General features: G+C 47.6%; 1 protein-coding gene across 1 annotated transcript in view; it reads left to right on the top strand.

Annotated features, from left to right (window-relative positions):
- Positions 1-19,805, top strand: part of MYOCD (myocardin) — a 94,994-nt gene that overhangs the window by 29,171 nt on the left and 46,018 nt on the right. Inside the window, exons 2-3 of the mRNA XM_024208240.1 lie at positions 12,638-12,703; positions 18,977-19,032. Of these exons, the coding sequence (XP_024064008.1) occupies positions 12,638-12,703; positions 18,977-19,032 (122 nt within the window). The remainder of the gene's footprint in view (positions 1-12,637; positions 12,704-18,976; positions 19,033-19,805) is intronic.

Genomic DNA, 19,805 nt, shown 5'->3' on the forward strand with positions numbered 1-19,805 from the left:
TGTGTGTGTGTGTGTGTGTGTGTGTGTGTGTGTGTGTGTGTGTGTGAGAGAGACACACAGAGACAGTGTGTGAGTGAGAGAGAGACAGAGACAGAGACAGAGACAGTGTGTGTGGTGGCTGCTGGGGAAGTCTCTGAGAAACCGTGTGCTGTCTCTTTAAGGCACTCACTCACCGCCCGGAAGGCTCGTTCAGAATCCCTGTCCCCCCTCCCCTGCTCTTTGGAGATGGGGACAGAGGCGGGGGGAGGGGGACGCCCTGACATCAGCACCATCTCCCACCTGCTCTGCACAGCCAGCAGGAGGGTCCCAGGAGCAGCTGCAGGAGCAACGTGGCTGCAAAGCAGCGGGGGGAAGGGCACCTGAACACACGCTGCCGGATGTGTGCGGTTCTGCTAGTCAAGTGCATGGCATGTGAATCCCTCCTGGGTGGCAGCCTGACCACGCAGCTTAGAGGGAACACAGGTCCTAAGTCCATAGTTCAAAATACTCCTTTTAGTTGTAAATCCACAGTCCAGAGAATTGGAGCAGGAATGAGGCAAAATGGAGATGTCTCAGTCGTAGGGTGACCATATTTTCCAAAGGGAAAATGGGACACTGCGCAGCAAGAGCAAATGGGACAAATGCCCACTTTTGCCAAAAAAGTTGGGACAGCCAGGACAGGGCTTAAAAAAGGGAATGTTCCAGTCAAAGTGGGATGTATGATCACCCGACTCACGTGTCTTTTATATCCTCTGCCATGTGCATAGAAAGTTACTGTCCCAAACAAAGCCCATAGCCCCTGTGTATGGAAAGTTACTGACAAAGATGGAGTCCAAGGTCACATGTCCACATCAGATGCCCTACATGGTTTGCTGAATCACGGGTGGTGGTCATTGGCTCCTGGCTATCTGCGGCATCCCCAGCAAAGGCCTACTGGATGGGATGAGATTCTTCAAGTGGCCCACTGTGCGATTGAAAGCCATCAAAACATAGCTGGCTAGCCCTGATGTAAATCTATCTGGGGGTGTCACTGAGGGATACAACACATGTTTGAGATACAAATACATAGCCAATATTCATAACTTCACATACAAAGATGATACAAGCATATAAACAGGATAATCATACCTAGCAATTCAGAATTTTTCAATTGATACCTTATATGACATACTTTGTACAAGATTTATGGTAATAACAGTGCTATAAATGGTCACCTTTCTTGTACACAGCATCATACCCCCAACACAAAATTGATGCAGGAAGGGGTGTCCAAGACACTGCTCAATACATCCTAGAAAATTTCCATTCTTGACAATGCATCATTACAGCTTCCAATCCAATATTAGAAGTATCAGTGTGTAACAGAAATGGTTTATCATAATCCTGTCTGACTAAAACAAGCTCTTTCTTTGTAAGGTTCATCACGGGAGTAACAATGTTACTGCATCCCTTTACAAACCTATTGCAATATTTGGCTATTCCATTAAAGGATTTCTTCAGCTTTTGTAACACAGTCTCTACATGTTTCATGTGACCTTGGTAGTTCATGAAAGTTATCCATACAAGGTCTGGCAAATGTTTGTAAGCCATTTAACAACAACTCAATGTAGATATTAATGTCCTCCATAGTGTAGCTGTCTTGGCATTTAGCCATGAAAGCAATGAGATGGTGTGCCTCAGTTTCCCTTTTCATACAGCAGTTCAAGTTTGTAAAGGCTTTTCTGCTGTGATAAGTTCAAAGATTGCTTACAGGTATCAGCTGCAAATCATCATTACCATAAGGCTTTATAACAAGTAGGGTGTTCTTATTCAATGAAACAGCATAATCATAAGGGTTTTTAACACAGAGTGTGTTCTCATGTACCATTCATAAGAACATAAGAATGGCCATACTGGGTCAGATCAAAGGTCTATCTAGCCCAGTATCCTTTCTTCTGGACAGTGGCCAATGCCAGGTGCCCCAGAGGGAATGAACAGAGCAGGAAATCATCAAGTGATCCATCCCCTGTCGCCCATTCCCAGCTTCTGGCAAACAGAGGCTAGGGACACCATCCCTGCCCATCCTGCCTAATAGCCATTGATGAACCTAATCTCCATGAATTTATCTAGTTCTTTTTTTAACTCTTTTATAGTCTTGGCCTTCCTAACATCCTCTGGCAAAGAGTTCCACAGGTTGACTGTGTGTTGTGTGAAGAAATACCCCCTTTTTTTCTTTTAAACCTGCTGCCTCTTAATATCATTTGGTGACCCCTAGTTCTTGTGTTATGAGAAGGAGTAAATAACACTTCCTTATTTACTTTCTCCACACCAGTCATGATTTTAGAGACCTCTGTCATATCCCACCTTAGTCGTCTCTTTTCCAAGCTGAAAAGTCCCAGTCTTATTAATCTCTCCTCATATAGAAGCTGTTCCATACTCCTAATAATTTTTGTTGCTCTTTTCTGAACCTTTTCTAATTCCAATATATCTTTTTTGAGATGGGGCGACCACATCTGCACGCAGTATTCAAGATGTGGGCTTACCACCAACGGCTTTTCCCAAAGGTTATACACATTGTAAATTTTTACACAATTTAACATCAACATCAAATTTATCCCAATGTTCAGCATTGATATTAACACCAAATCTATCACAAGTGGGCATTTACAAGTATCTTTGTCATACCACACTTTTTGCTTTGACAGTTTGTCTCTGAGGACAGTTTGTTCAATACCCTTTTTGAACTTTTGTATCTAGTTAGTCAGATTCTCCTTCACTTCAGTGTTTTCCTTAGCATAGGCTTTTAGCTCAATTATATCTTTGGGGGAGCTGGTATTTCAGGGTTTGGTGAGGTAATAATGTAAGGGAATTTTGCCTTCTTAGGGTTAATTTGTCTTTCTCACCTTCAAGAACAATTCTTACGCCACCTCCCTTTCCTGGAGGGTTGAAGTGTGTCCTTTCCTAGCAGCTCAATTTGCATAGACACAGGCACTACGCTGTTTATTGGTTTTCAAATTCTTAGCCACTACCAATTCAAAGACTGGTCTTAAAGAGAGACAGTCAATTTTCACTAACATGTCAGAACAAAAGTGCTCTTGACTTTCAACTACCAATTTCTGCTTCCACATGAAATCAGATGTGCATGAGCCCACTGAGCAACTACAGGACATACTCAAAGGGTCCTGGGATGGCTGCTTTGCTTCAAAAACACGGTAATCTAGCCTCCCCTCTGAACCTGAAATATAGGCTGCATGTCTGGATGGACAGATGCTGAGGCATTGGTTTTCACTGCAGAGCTCATGAGGGGGATTCCCACAACTGAACCATTGTTTTTAGGTAACAAATCTGAGGAACTGTCCCAGGTTGAAATATCAATAGAGGAGGTTTTGGAACAAATCAATAAATTAAACCAGGACTAGATGGTATTCACCCAAGAGTTCTGAAGAAACTCATATGTGAAATTACACAGCTACTAGCTGTGGTATGTAACCTATCACTTAAGTCAGATTCTGTACCAGATGAGTGGGGATAGCTAATGCAATGCCAATTTTTAAAAGGGCTCCAGAGGCGATCCTGGCAATTACAGGGCAGTAAACGTAACTTCAGTAACAGGCAAATTGGTTGAAACTGTAGTAAGGAACAGAATTATCAGACACATAGATGGACACGATTTGTTGGGACGAGTCAACATGGCTTTTGTAAAGGGAAATCATGCCTCACCAATCTCTTAGACTTCTTTGAGGAGGTCAGCAAGCATGTGGACAAGGGTGATCCAGTGTGTAAGGCGGTTGGACTCACCCCTGCGGCGCCTCCTGCTGGTCGTCTCAGGGAATTAGCTCTGCCAGCCTTGGAGTGCCCTCTGCAGCCGGTGATCCGCCTTGCCGCTTGCCCCGTGTCCCTCCCAGGACCCCGGTGCCCCTTTCTCTGGGTGCTGCCCCCTGGCAGTACCCCCTTGCTCTCAGGGTCTCCCCTCCCCCAGAAACCCCCACCCACTATCCCCACCTCGCCTCAGTATAAGGCTACTGCCAGTCCTCGTCTAGCCCCCATGCCCTCGGGCAGATTGCAGTATCAGCCTACTCATCACTGGCAAGGTTGGGTTTGGACTTGCTGCCTTTGCCTACCCCTGGGCTGCCCTCTGCAACCCCCAGTACCTGTTGGCCTTATACTAGGCCGCAGCCTGGGGCTTTCCAAGCTGGAGCTCCCCAGCTCCTCTGCCTTTCCCCAGTCCTGCTCCACTCAGGTACCCTGTCTCTAGCTCCCTGCAGCCAGGCCCTTCTCCCTCTACAGGCAGAGGGAGATTGTTTGGCCTCTGGCTCACAGCCTTTTTATACAGGCCAGCAGTGGCCTGATTGGGGCATGGCCTAGCTGCGGCTGCTTCCCCAATCAGCCCAGCTTTTAGAGCTTTTCCCCTGCTCCAGCCCTCTCTCAGGGCTGTCTTTAAACCCCTCTGGGCAGGAGCGGGTAACCACCCCGCTACACAGTGGATATACTGTACTTGGACTTTCAGAAAGCCTTTGACAAGGTCCCTCACCAAAGATTCTTAAGCAAAGTAAGAAGTCATGGGATAAGAGGAAGGTGTGACGTTCCCCTCTGGTGTTATCTGGACCGGTGATCTGCTAGGTCACTCCAATCCTCGACTCTGGGAGCCAGCCTTACCCTGCTCTGCTGTGAGAACCCCCACTCCTGGGTTGTTCCCGCACAGCCTCTGGCATGTAAGCTGCTCCTTGGATTGTGCAACCGAATGACACTAGCCAATATCTCCGGTCCCAGACACAACCCTGGGAACATCTGTCTTGCAGTGTCCAGTTATGCCCACTGGACGCTGCAAGCTTATATGAGTTCATCAATTTAACAAAGAAATTGATATGTGCCAGGCTTGTTATCCCAAGGGGAGTCTCTGACATGCTTCAAACCAAACTCACTGCTTCAAGTAGAATAAACAAACAATTTTATTAACTACACAAGATAGATTTTAAGTGATTATAAGTCAAAACACAAGTCAGATTTGGTCAAATGAAATAAAAAGCGAAATGCATTCTAAGCTGATCTTAACACTTTCAATGCCCTTACAAACTTAGATGCTTCTCACCACAGGCTGGCTGGTTTCCCTTCAGCCAGCCTCTCCCCTTCGATCAGCGCTTCAGTTGCTTGGTGGTGATGTCTGTAGATAGAGGTGGAAGAGAGAGGAAGAGCATGGCAAACGTCTCTCCCTTTTATCATGTACTTTCTTCCCTCTTGGCTTTGCCCCCTCCCTTCAGGGTCAGGTGAGCATTACCTCATCGTAGTCCCAAACTGGCCAAGGGAAAGGGTGTGACTCACTCGAGAGTCCAACAGATCCTTTTTTGCTGCCTAGGCCAGTCTCCTTTGTTCCTGTGAGGCTGGGCTGGGTTTGTCCCATACATGTCCTGATGAGGTGTGAACTGCCCCTCTGTTCCTGGAGAATTTTGCCTGGGCTTCTTTGAAGCCATGAGGACACATTTTCAGCCTCATAACTATATACATGAAATTACAACCTATAACATTACTATAACAACAATGCTCAGTGCATCATGAGCCTTCCGAAGACACCCGACATGACAAACTTTGCATTGGATACCACACAATCATATTATAAGGATGAACATGGGGGTTCAGGGGGTTCCCCTAAGATACAGAGTGTCACAGAAGGTCGTCTCATGGATCAGTAACTGGTTGAAAGATAGAAAACAAAGAGTAGGAATAAATGGCCAGTTTTCAGAATGGAGAGAAGTAGTGGGGTCCCCTAAGGATCTGTACTGGGGGACGTGTGCTGTTCATCATATTCATAAATGATCTGGAAAAGGGGGTAAACAGTGAGGTGGCAAAGTTTTTAGACAATACTAAAGTACTCAAGATACTTAAGTCCAAAGCAGATTGTGAAGAGCTACAAAAGGATCTCACAGAACTGGGTGACTGGGCAACAAAATGGCAGATGAAATTCAATGTTGAAAAGGCAGAATAATGCACATTTGAAAACGTAATCCTAACTATACATACAAAAGGAAGGGATTTAAATTAGCTGTTACCAATCAAGAAAGAGATCTTGGAGTTATTGTGGACAGTTTTCTGAAAACATCCGATCAATATTCAGCAGCAGTCAAAAAAACCACGAGAATGTTAGGAACCATTAGGAAAGAGGTAGATAATAAGACAGTAAATATCATAAAGTCACTATATAAATCCATGGTACACCTGCACCTTGAATACTGTGTGAAGTTCTGGTCACCCCATATCAAAAAGATATATTAGAATTAGAAAAGGTATAGAGAAGGGGGAGGGGAATCATTAGGGGTATGGAAAAGCTTCCGTGTGAGAAGAGATTAAAAAGACTGGGACTGTTCAGCTTAGAAAAGGGATGACTAAGGGGGGATATAATTGCAGTCTATAAAATCATGAATAGTGTGGAGAAAGTGAATAAATGTTATTTACCCCTTTCCATAACACGAGAACCAAGGGTCATCCAATGAAACTAACAGGCAGTAGGTTTAAAACAAAGAAAAGGCAGTACTTCTTCACAAAATGCACAGTCAACCTGTAGAACTTGTTGCCAGGGGATGTTGTGAAGGCCAAAAGTATAACTGGGTTCCAAAAAAATTAGAGAAATTCATGGAGGACAGGTCCATCAATGGCCATTAGCCAAGATAATCAGGGATGCAGCCCCATGCTCTGGATGTCCCTTAGCCCAGTGATGAGCTCCCAAAACCCTAAGAACCGGTTCCCTACCGAGTCCTCGGCAGCACTTCGGCAGCAGGGGGGTCTTCACTCGCTCCAGGTTTTCGGCGGGAGGTCCTTCACCCGGAGTGAGTGAAGGACCCGCTGCCGAAGTGCTGCCGAAGACCCGGTAGGGAACCGCGCAGTGAGTACAAGCCCCACGTGCCTGTCTCCCCCCCGCCACCCACCCATCCAACCCCAACCCACGTCCTGCCCCCGACTTCCCCCCTCAGAACCCGCAACCCATCAACCCCCCCCCTTGTCCCCTGACCAGCCCCTCCCAAGACCCCCCACCCTAACTGCCCCCCAGGACCCTACCCCCTACCCAACTCACCCCACTCCCTGTCCCCTGACTGCCCCAACCCCATCCACCACCACCCCAACAGACCCTCGGGACTCCCACTCCTACCCAACCCCCCATTCCCCGTCCCCTGACCGCCCACCCAGAACCTCCGCCCCCTCCAACCGCTCCCTACCCTTTATCCAACCCCTCCTCCCTACCCCTTATCCAACCCCTCCTCCCAGCCCCGGCTGGCCCCCTTACCATGCTGCTGTGTAAGGATGCCTTACCCAGAGGTGAAAGTAAGCCGGTATGCCCCTGTACAGCGTACCGGCAAGAGCTGGTGCGTCATACCGGGGTGGCCCGGCTTCCCCAGGGGGCAATTTAAAGGGCCTGGGGCTCCCAGCAGGGGCTGGAGACCCAGGCCCTTTAAATTGCCACCAGAGCCCCACTGCTGGAGCCCTGGGGTAGCTGCAGCGGGGCTCTGGGGGCTATTTAAAAAGTCCGGGGCTTCCGCTGCTTCTACCGCCCCGGCCCTTTAAATAGCCCCCAGAGCCCAGGGGTAGTGGGGGGCTCCAGGGGCTATTTAAAGGGCCCGGGGCTCCAGCTGCCTCTACTGCCCCGGTCCTTTAAATAGCTGCCGGAGCCCTGCCGCTTCACCAGGGCTCCCACAGCTATTTTAAGGACCGGGGCGTAGAAGCAGGGGAGCCCTGGGCCCTTTAAATAGCCACGGGAGCCCTGGGGTAGTGGGGGGCTCCAGCTGCTTCTGCTGCCCCGGTCCTTTAAATAGCCACTGGAGCTCCGCCGCTTCCCCAGGGCTCCCACGGCTATTTAAAAGACCGGGGCAGTAGAAGCAGGGCAGCCCTGACCCTTTAAATAGCCCCCAGAGCCCTGGGGTAGCGGGGCGCTCCAGGGGCTATTTAAACTGACCCCAGAACTGACCCCTGCGGGACCCTGCTAGATATGCCCTCCCAGTTTGACAGCGAACCATTGATAACTACTTTTTGGGTAGTCTTTCAATTAGTTGAGCACCCACCTTATAGTAATTTCATCTAGACCACATTTCCCTAGTTTTCTTAGGAGAATGTCATGTGGGACTGTTCCAAAAGCCTTACTAAAATAAAGATATCACATCTACTGCTTCTCCCCATTCCCCACCCCATCCAATAGGCCAGTGGTCCCCAACCTTCCAGGCAGGCGCCAGATGACTAGCCGCCGAGGAGCGTGGCCGCCGGACAAGCAGCCACCGAAATGCCGCCGAAAATCAGCAGCATTTCGGCGGCAACACTTCTTGATGTTGCCACTTCTTGGCAGCATTTCGGCGGCCGCTTGTCCAGCGGCCAGTAGGCAGGCGCACATAGATGCCCCGGCGGGCGCCATGGCACCCGCGGGCACCGCGTTGGGGACCACTGCACTAGGCCATTAACCTGTCAAACAAGGAAATTAGGTTGGTCTGGCATGATTTGTTCTTGAAAAAAACATGCTGGCTTTTACTTATCACCCTATTATCCTCTAGGTGCGTACAGATTGATTGTTGAATCATTTGTTCCAAGATCTTTCCAGGTATTGAAGTTAGGTTGACTGGTCTATAATTCTCCAGGTCCTCTTTCTTCCTCTTTTTAAAGATCGGTCCTATGTTTGCCCTTCTCCAGTCCTCTGGGACTTCACCAGTCCTCCATGAGTTCTCAAAGATGATTGCTTCAGATACTTCCTTAAGTACCCTAGGGTGAATTTCATCAGGCCCAGCCAACTTGAATACCTTCAGCTTATATAAATATTCTTTAACCTGTTCTTTTCCTGTTTTGGCTTGCGTTCCTTCCCCCTTGTTGTTAATATTAGGTTTGTTGGTATCTGGTCCCCATTAACCTTTTTAGTGAAAACTGAAGCAAAATGGGCATTAAACACCTCAGCCTTCTTGATATCTGTTCTTAGCTCTCCTTCCTGCTAAGTAGAGGACCTACATTTTCCTTTGTCTTTCTCTTGCTCCTATTATATTTAAAGAACCTCTTCTTATTGCCTTTATGTCCCTGGCTAGATGTAAATCACTGTGTATCTTAGCACTGGAACGGGTTACCTAGGGAGGTGGAATCTCCATCCTTAGAGGTTTTGAAGGTCAGGCTTGACAAAGCCCTGGCTGAGATGATTTAGTTGGGGATTGGTCCTGCTTTGAGCAAGGGGTTGGACTAGATGACCTCCTGTGGTCCCTTCCAACCCTGATATTCTATGATTCTATGATTAGCCTTTCTGCTTTGTACCTACACACTTGTGCTATTCTTTTGCACTCCTTCTTAGCAATTCATCCATGTTTCCATTTTTTGTAGGATTCCTTTCTGATAATCTGGCCATTAAAGACCTCCTGAAGGAGCCATATTGGCCTCTTCTCTCCTGCTCATCGGGATAGTTTGTAGTTGTGTCTTTAATATTGTCTCCTTGAACAACTGCCAGCTCTCCTGAACTCCTGTTTTCCTTAGATGTTCTGCCCAGGGAACCTTATCTATCATTACTTTGAGTTTGCTAAAGTCTTGGGGTGCTCAGGCTGGGGGTTCTGCTGTGAAAATAGTGGATTTTTTTTTAGAAAATTCACAGCAGTATCCTGGGTAAAGTATCAAATTTCATGGAATATGCACAGAATGCAGTTGGGGAAAGGTCACTGCTACAATCCTTTGCATAAAACTAGTCTCTGAGTCCCCCCAAACTAATCCTCTAACATGATGCTGCCACATGCGACAAGCTGCACTGAGCATGAGACCTACACACATGGATGCCTGCTTCCACCTCCCCACTAAGGCCACAGCTGCTCATGCTCTGAGTGGCGGCATCAGAGCTTGCTACTGTGCCTCTTTCTTCCCCACAGACACAACCTAAAATGGCAGACAGAAGGAACGCAACAAGATCACATGACTCTGGTCTCTTCATTTCATTTTGATTTTGTAAAAGTATTGGAAAAATTGTGATATTGGGCTAATTTCACAATTTCCATGCAGTTCATGAAATTGTGATTTTCACAAGGCCTTGTCTATGGGCTCATCTCTAGTCAGGAGATGAGTATGCCGTTATATTATGTCCGTGGAAATACACGTATCCCTGTTAAAATCTCTAACTTGGTGCTTAATTTGTGCCAGGGCTTGCCAGGGCTGAGCCCCCACACCCCTAGGCTTGGCAGTTCATAGCCCAGCACCTCTGGACTTGCTGCATCAGTGATGAATGTAAAAAAATTGCTTGAGCTCTGGCACTTTGAGCCCTGGCCTCTTTCATTACAAATTAAGCACTGCTCTATCTACTGAATTTCTCCTAATGGAGAAAAATGTTGAAGAATCAGTATTCTGGCCTCAGTGCAATGAAATAGAAAGGAAAGCAATCCACACTGTTTCCTTTTTCTTTTATTACATTTCTTTGAAAAACTGCATGATAAATAACCAAAAGAGAGAGGGTGTCAAATATATTACTATAGCCAGTGTAGGCAGTGTGACTGCAGTAGTAAGAGAATACACACTCTACCATGCAGTGCCACACAGACGCAATATACTATAACATAGGATCTACTACAAGGAGTCTGGAGGAGCCTCTCTCAGCATATTGTAACTATCAACAGGGAGTTGGCACATCTGCTTTCATTGTCACATAGAAGCCAAGGTCTGCAGTGTTCAGTGGCAGGTTCCCATTCTGCCAGAGCTTTCGTTCCAAGAAGCGATACTAGCGATTGACATTTTATCTAAGTAGTCACTTCTTAAATGTACGGAGCTAGCTTCTCCTAACTGCATTATCTAGAGCCCCCCAGCAAACAGAGCCACATGGCACCCAGGGCAAAACATCATGGAAAAAGAAATCATGCAGCCAAAGCCCCATGAGGGTGAGTGTGGCGAGGGTTCTATTCACCTCTAAGGGAGGGGTTAGCAGCAGCACAGTGCCACATGGAGTTTCAGGGTTTCTGAGGTGCTTCCACCTTCAATCTAAGGCCAAACCCCAGATCCCAAGTATGACCAGCTGTGTGAGTTGAGCTTGCAATCCCCTGGGATAGTCCTGGGGCCATTCCAGTGCCATGAAATCTTGAGGTGATTCAGGCAAAAGGTCATCTCTGTGAACACTGAAATAGCCAAGAGCCATCAGCCTACACAGCTCCAATGCCACTGCAACCAGAAATTCCAGCCACCCAAGAATGGCCTGTGCTGGGCAGCAGGGCAGGCGATGCACTAGGACCAGCCCCAGCTCCATCCCAGCCAGATGGACACACTGTGTTAGATTTGGGGTTGGAGACCTGCATTTTAGGTTGGTTCAGATAGCACAGCTACAGCTTGGCTGTCCCCTTTGGCCCATGATGTGCTGAGCACTTGGCTGGCATCAACTGGGCCAAGACTGGCTCAGCAGCAGCTTCCAGCCAGGTTTCAGTAACACGTAACAGATGTTTTAATGCTTCTGACCTTGTGTTAGACAACATGAACTGAAGGAAAGGCTCCATCTCCTATGTGTGCAGCAGGTGAGACCAAAGTCCTCCACCCTGCTGACTCCCACCCCTGCTCACTCACATGGGGTCAAGGACTCAGACCTCCACAGTTCTCAGTCGCCACATGCCCTACATATAGCAATCCTGTGCTGCTTCATGGCCACCATATGGTGCCCATCATGAGGACACTGACACAGATGCCAAAATAATGACTTCCAGGGCAGGCCAGAGGGCTGTCTGCACCCTCCATGCCAACAGCCGCCCCAAGCACAAAGCCTAGCCCACTCATAATCCTCCTCTCCATCTGCCCCTGCCCCCAGTAGCAATATGGGGCTCTCACATATCCCACCTGCATCACAGCAGACACAAAGAACCCATGTTATTTAGGTCCCATGTTTCCGGGGGAGGTCCAGTGTGGCTGAAAGCTCTCACAGTGCTCCAGGAATTGCCGTGCACTTTGGTTTCATTCTGGGTTTTTTGGTTGCCCTGGAGCAGCACGTCCCAAACTACTGAACGCTGAGCCACCTTCGGAAAATGAAACCAATCACACCCTTTGCAAGGCCTCCATGTGTGCTTAAAAGTCTCCCCTTCTTAATGGATGCTGCCTTTGTGTCCCCCTGGCCAGTCCTTGACACGCCTCCAGAATGCCCTGCGCTATGGGAAGCCCTAGGACAGACCCTTCCTTTCCTTTCAGACATGCTGTGATGGGCAGTGAAATAGCCAGCAATGGTGACATTACAAAGTATAATGAGCCGACCCCATTTTACTGAATGGGGCAGCTCAGAGCTCTGTTTCAGGTTCTCTGCAGCCTTGAGCATCTTTTACATTTGTTGCCCATTTGGAAGGTTTTCTTTCAAGCTGTGGTGCTCTTTTTAAATGAAATTTGAGACTCTGGAGAACAGTTAAGAGGCTCTGTCTGTGTCCTCTGTCACCTGCTGATCCTTCTGCCCCCCCAGTCCAGGAACGCTGCCCTACAGATATTGAATAAAACAGGATCACAGCGATGCCTCGGCACCTGCTTTGCAGGAGCTCCCTTACTATTTTTCAGAAACACCCCTCCCCTTAAGGGACTTCCTCTCTCCTCCTTGTGTTCAGGGCAAGCCTGTCTTTCATCCTCAGTGACAGAAAGGCGTTGGGCATGTTGCTGAAAGCTCTCTGGGGCTGTTCGCAGAAAGTTACTTGCTTCAGGAAAAAGTTTGCATCTCTTCCTGACACTCTTTCTCTAACAGTTTTACAGTTACGGCTTCAGCAGAGAAGAACCCGTGAGCAGCTGGCAGACCAGGGCATCATGCCACGTGAGTACCTCACCTGCCACTCTCTGTGCCACATGCCTCACAGAGCTAGAGCACAGCCACCAGTAGTTCCTGCAGATGCTGCATTAGCCTCCTGATGCTTATAGGTAGCTGCTCTCTGGCACCCTCCACCTGACTGGGTTTCACTCTCACCACTGGTTGGCAAGCTGGGCTCTGGGGAGGACCCTGCTACCTCCACGCTGTGCTAGCTGGCATTTGAGCACTATGTTTGGATATCTATCACATGGGTTATAATGCAGAGGCCTCCTATGGATGTCAGTGGAGCTGCCCCGATTTACACTGGCTGAGGATCTGGCCTGCTAGCCATCATCCTTAGTAGAGTTTTAGTCCCCTCTCTTGTGCATTGCAGGTCACCCTCCTGTTCTGTTCAAAATCTCGATTGCACAGGCCTGTCTAGGCCAAACAGTTCGCTGCATGATCAGAGCAGGAGTCTGATAACACATTTGAACCTGAAAAGTGCCAGGTCTCCTGAGGTGCTCATCACCTGGCAGGTTCGGGCCCAGAGGCAGGGAACAGGCTGGCAAACCAACAGCAAGCTGCCGGGAGCTGTCCGGGATTTTCTGCTGGAATGAATTTCCCTGGAAAGAGGAGAGGGGGTGATAGCAATCATGATTTTTCTCCAATCTCAAGCGGTCTGTGGCCTGGTGGTGGCCAGAGTCTCCCTGTCACAGGGCAGTGACATGCAGTCAAAGCTGAACAGCTTGCTGTTTTATTTAAAAAAGGCAAGAGTCAATAAAAACAATGACCTAGTTTCCCCAACCCCTGGCACAGCCCATGAGTCAGCAGGGACTGTGCTACCTGATGGGATTCATACCCAGCCCTTTTCCCAGGCACAGCCAGAACTCCCCAGCAGATGTATAGCCAGAGGCCAGCTGACAGCCATGCTGAGTCAGTGCACCTGCTCTGCATCCCCTGGCCCCTGGCTGAGAGGAGCACACGTGAGCTGTGCCCTGCTCAGATCTCCCTACCTCCTAAGCAGATTTCCCTCACCAAGGCTCTGCAGCCGCTAGTTCAGTTGGTGGGATCCAGCCCAGCCCAGCACTCGCTATAGCCCAATGTTTCAGAAAGCCAAAGCCAAACCCAACAGCACTGTGCTAGCATATGAGAGCCAGGAAGGGCAAGAATGAAACTGGCCTGCCTGCTGCACCTGCACTGCCCAGCTGCATGAAGCCAGCAAGTGGCAACAATGGAGCCAGTCAGCTAGATCTCAGACCTCCCTTCTGCCTTGTTAACTGACACATTTCATCCTAGTCTAGAACAGCCCTCCATGTACAGAAGCTATAATGTTAGCAGTAACCCAGGTCAAGCATTTGTCCCTATACAATTTGTCTACTCACTGCCCCTTTAGAATAATTGCAAAGGACTGCAAATTTGCAAGGCCTAATACACTTCTTACTAGCTCCTTTCTTTCTCTGTTATTGGCTACTGTGCTTTATAATATGGACCTCATTGAGGACTGTGCTATTCAGACAGCTCTTAAACCCAAACAGAAGATAGCACTATGGTCTCTGCTCCCCAGTAACAGTATGTCTGTAGCATTCCATTCAACACCTGGATTATCTCTCCCACCATCTTTCTAATTCTCTTGCTTTCATGAGTCTGTAATCGGTGTTAGCAGTAAAAGGCTAATCAGTGTAGTACTACCACCCTCAAGCATGCAAAAATCATGAGTCAGGCCCCAAATCATGAGATTGTCATATAAATCATGAGATTTTAAAACATAATAAATGTTGAGTTCTTTTGATTTGCATTCTGGGTTTTGAGCCTGTTGGGTTCATACTTTCAAGCTTTTCTCTGCAACCAGGAAGTCTAGACATTTTTATTTTTTATTTTTAATGTAAATTGAGATTCTTATGTAAATCCAAGAGCCTGGGGCTTTAAAAAAAACACCAAATATTGTCAGACTTGTGATAGAATTGCAAGAGCTGGTCACAGTGTCAGATTTCTGTGCCACTTCTAACATCTCCTGACAGGCCCGCATTTTAAAAGGGGCACACTCAAGATGAGCATGCAGAGTGTCTCATTGCATGTGCATAAACTGGAGTTCTTGAACATAAAGGTCTGTGCAGTTGGAAATCCCCCAATGGTGTGAGTACATGGGGCACATGCACTTTTAGAAATGGGGACCTAATGCTTTCTAAAGAATTCCTGCATTGCACACGGCACAGAAACGCACAGCAGAGGCACTGGCACTAGTGCAGAAACCTCAAAGGCCTTTTCCTGTTGCTTACAGCTTTGCCACACTCTCACCTTTTGGGCTGGCATTTTGTAGGCCTCTGTCCAAGGGGGCCATGTGGGGGGAGACTAAGCACAAATGGTTCATTCATTTTTGAGAATGAAGACAATAAAATACTCTTTTGCCATTATACAAATGTGCACATTTCTTAACAGCACTATCATGTCACAAGGAAGGATAGAAACTAGACATTTGACAGAGAGATTGTTGCTGCATCTCAAAGATGCCTTTCAATAGTCCAGCTCGCAGAGGGTTTGTACATGCACAGTCAATGTGTCCTAACAACAAGGGTCTGTTCCTAATGGTGTCCCCATGTTCTGCTGGCACTGAGCATAGATATGTAAGCTGAGTTCTTGAAGGTGCACATCAACTGGAACCTCATTCCATACACTGAGGTGAGTATGGAATGAGGTGGGGTTGCTGTAATGCACAAAGTGTGCGGTCTACAATATATCAAAAAGAGCTGTTCTGTAAACCTGGGTGTCATGATTTTAAAGTTTGAGATCCCAAAAGTCACCAGGGCTGGATATGATTGTTTTATACAGTATATTAGAAAACTACTCTGTGAGATACAGCAGCCTTAAGGAGTCAGAAGATATCAGACCTTAATCATGAAACTGGTCCAAGAGTGGACACTGTCAGTCCTGGATTTTGGACAAGGGTAATTTTAAAATCCCTCCGCCAGATTTTCTGCTGGTGTAATTCTATTGCAAAGAATTTAGCCTCCTCTTTATAACTGATCCATTTCTAGATTTCCACCCACAGAGGACAGAGAGACAGATTAATATTCACAATAATAGAAAATCAGTGGGTAAAAGTGTTGAGCAATCCCTTCTGGATACCAATGACTTATGAATGTTCTCAATAGCACTTGGAGGTGCTGAACACTACAATGTTCTGGAACCATTTACTGAAAGATCGTTAAAGTGAAAGCCTCAAACAAATAATACAAAATGCTACAAGCTGAAGCATCTTAGCTAGTTTGCAGCAGGAGTGTCCCATGTGGCCTCAACGGTGGGAACAACCTGATGCTGTGAAAGGTCAGTCTGTGATCAGTTCCAAATGGAATAGCTAAAGCAGTCAGGGAGGCAAAGGCAAGGACCAACCTTGCACAGCCTATGGGGTAGACTGTGACTGAAGAGAGAGGAAGGCTTTGCAGACATGCCCCTCTCCTCCCCCCTGGAGAGATGGGTGACTGCCTTGGGTGAGAATGGCACAAACTCCAATCTCAGCCTCGCTCAGCTAATGGAGGGGTAGAACTTGTGAAAGTAAGCAGAGAATCAGGCTCAGTGAAGTCAATGGAGGAACTCTGGATTCATACTAAAGTAACTGAGCCAAACCTGCCCCGTTAGTGAATGGGAGGGCCAAAACAACAGGATATGTTATTGAACATCTCATCCGGATGCAATTTTATTGGCTTGATGAAAATGTTTCATGCCTGGTTTACTGGGCAAATTCACTCTGTGAAACTGCTGGGAAGCATTTGCCATAAAGTCAGGAGTATCGCTAACTGTCTACATTTCATGATCCACAAAGGGGCAGATTGTGTGGGTATGTGCCCAACCAGGGAAGAGTGTGCAAGGAATCTTTCCCTAGCAACCCTGCGCAGGGGTCAGCCACAATCTGCAAGTCAGACTCTGCTAGCTGACCCAAACTGGGAGGGCTGGGCTGGAACTAGCCATTCACTGCACTGGGTGGTGGACCAGCTGCTGCTACAGAGATTGATTCTCAAGATCCCCAGTAGAATTCTGGCCTAATTCATGCTGGGCTCAGGCTACACAGAGGCTCCTCCTCATCCTCCCAAACACAGGGCTGTGCCTTAAAGGCAAAAACTAGTCCTAAAATTGGCATGTCAAGTGCAGCAGCTTTGTCCATTTTCTGCAAAGCCACCTGCACTTCCAAACTGATGAATCCCATCACAGATCTATCCTGATATGTTGTTTGAAGAACCGATGCTAGCAATACCTTTATTTGTTTTGCAGACTAATACAAGCTGCAGCATCCACATAATTCCTCCAAAATCTTGGTAAATGACTAAATTCTGCAACACTTTCATTATGAATAGCATGAAATGAAGTTTGACCTGGTCAATTCCTGCCCACAGAAACCTCATAACACTAGGACTTCGTAGTGAACTGGGCTATCAAAAGTAACGTCCCTTACTTACTTCAATTTTTTGTGTGCACTCATTTTATTTTGCTTTTGACTAAAACAGCTGTCACCATCCTCATGGCTGCTCACCAAAGCACGGCACAATCATACAAGCATGTCTGTCTGTCTGCTCTTGAAATGTTGGAAGCAAGAAAAGGTTCCCTGGCCCTTTGTACTTTGGTGTGATCCATCCTACTTTTTCACTAGATCCATCCCCTTCCACCAGCCAATCCACCCAAAATTCCTCTTGGCCTCTTTTCCCTTCGCCTACATGTTTATTTGTTCTGCCTGAGCTCCCCATTTACTCCCACATTTCTGGAGTGTAGACTGGCCACTAGTTTCTGAGCCCTGTGCAAAATGAATTTCTAACCCCTTTTTTTATTCCTGTCAAGGATCAAGCTGTAAGTTAGCTAAATAAATGGTGCCAAACAAAACAGACCCCCGAACTCCTCACTTTAGAATGCCCCTTCCATTCAATGCGGGAACCCAAGGAGATGTTTGAGTCTTTTTTCTTTTCTTGCCAGAGAAGAAATTCCCTGGACACCCAAAAAAGACTGAGTCTTTCCTATAGATTTCAAATGCAGAACCAAACTCTGCTCTCATTTCCACCCTGCAAATGGGGAATAACGTGACGCGGAGCAAACTATGGCCTTGCTTTTGGTCACAGCCTTTATTTCTGCACTTTGGAAACCACGGTTTTCAGCCAGAACTATAAATAAGTTATAGCTGAGCTTTAACATAAAGTTCCAGATATTGTCCTCAGAGGCTTTGAACAGCACTGGAAACAGACTCTTTACACTCAGCTCTCGGAAGTTGATACTGAGATGATACTAAAGGACTTATTGTCGATTGGTATTTTGAAGTACCCAGGAATAACAAAGAGTGGAACTCAGAAATTACCCAGATTCAACCCACAAGCTGTATGTAATCCCTAGAGAGCTGTGGGCCTTAGCATGTGCCACAGGGGCCCTCACCAATCAGGCTGACCTCCCCTGCATGATATAATATTCTGAAGAGGGTGAACAGAATTGTACAGACGCCCTTCTCTTCGAAACCCTCTAAGGGCTAAACCAAACGCTTTCAGGAAGAGTGTTTGAAAGTGGTGGCTAGGGCAGCCTGCTGACTTTGGCTCCCAGGCTGGGTCATGTGCTAACTTAGCACTCCCCAAACCCACAGTTCAGTTGCCCAGCACCTTTCACAGGGGGATGGAGAAGAGTGTCAGAGAGCCAGGAAGGCTGCTTGAAGGCGGGAGCTGCAAAGGAGGGGATTGTGTAAATGAACAGAGAAGAGGTTGGTGTGCAGTGAGTGGAGAAACTGGGGAGGAGAGCAGAGAACAAAAGCTTCTGAGCCCTGTGATTAATATACACTTGCAACCCAAGTGAAGAATGACGAGATCCCTTTGTTTTTTCATGTTCCCCTGAACTTGGCCTCACAGTTTGAGCCACTTGCAGGCCCACCTGCTGACAGAGTCCTTTAACGAGGTCTCCTCTCTTCTGGGCACTGACCCTTTGCTTTCTCCTCCCCACTATGTTCTGAGGTGCTGTAACCCACTGAGAGCTCTCCAGGGAAGAGCCTCCCCTAGAAGAGGAAGTGTCCCATTGAGCACTGAGTTGCACAGCCTGCACCATCTCTCTGCCTTGGGCTTCTGCTCGCCCCTTGCTCTCCATCCCCTCTGCTCTCCTGCCACAGCCTGGTTGAGAGACTGGGATTTCCCATAGCTTTCCTAAGTTTTTAGTTAGCTCAATAAAGAGATTGGCTCATTTGTGTTGCTATTTTTATAGCACTTGTTAAAATTCTATTGCTGAGTATTCTGGTGGCTGCTTGCTCCTTCCCTTGTGCTGATTGTGCCTCTGTGTTTCTTATTGCAGCACTGAAAAGCCCATCTGCATTCCATGAACAAAGGAAAAACCTGGAGAGAGCCAAGGTAACTTCTTGCACACATGTGAATGAATGAATTTGTGTATTATCCTCCAAGTCTGGGCAGGCTGCTGGAGACTCAGACAGGGAGTTTGCATAAAAGGAACATTATAATCGTTGGGCCTAATATCCTGCTTCCACTGACATTAACACAGCTTCATTTACAGCAAGTGTCTTCTTTCCTGTCTGCAATGTGGACCTCAGCTGCATATTGTCTATGTAAAATGAGTTCAGACTATATTGAATGCAGGAGAGATCCAGGGGGTGGAGAGAAACAAGATGTGGATGATAGAGATCTTCCAGGGTGGAAGAGAGAGATCCCTAAGGAAGATCACAGGCGTCCCCAGGGTGGAACTTCAGACAAAACACCCAACAGTCTACCTTTCATTTGCATAAATTGAATCAGGCCTTGCCTGAACCGTTGCTTCCATCAATGTATTTACACCAGTGCAGGGGTGGGCAAACTTTGTGGCCCAAGGGCTACACACCAAATCTCGGCCCCAACCCAGAGCCCACACCCCCAGCCAGAGCCCTCACCCCCTCCCGCACCCCATCCCCCTGCCCCTGCCCCTGCCCCAGCCCCAGCCCAGTGAAAGTGAGGGAGAGCGAGCAAGGGTGTGAGGGGGGATGGAGTGAGCGGGGGCAGGGCCTTGGGGAAGGGGCGGGACAAGGGTGTTTGGTTTTTGCAATTAGAAAGTTGGCAGCCCTAGTAGTGGACCCCCCTCAGAGCTGGCTGTAGCATGAATTTTGGCCCTGCAATGATCCCACACAAACTAGGAG

The sequence above is a fragment of the Terrapene carolina genome, unplaced genomic scaffold (assembly GCF_002925995.2).
Source record: "Terrapene carolina triunguis isolate 2854851 unplaced genomic scaffold, T_m_triunguis-2.0 Scaffold192, whole genome shotgun sequence".
Classification (NCBI taxonomy): domain Eukaryota; kingdom Metazoa; phylum Chordata; order Testudines; family Emydidae; genus Terrapene; species Terrapene triunguis.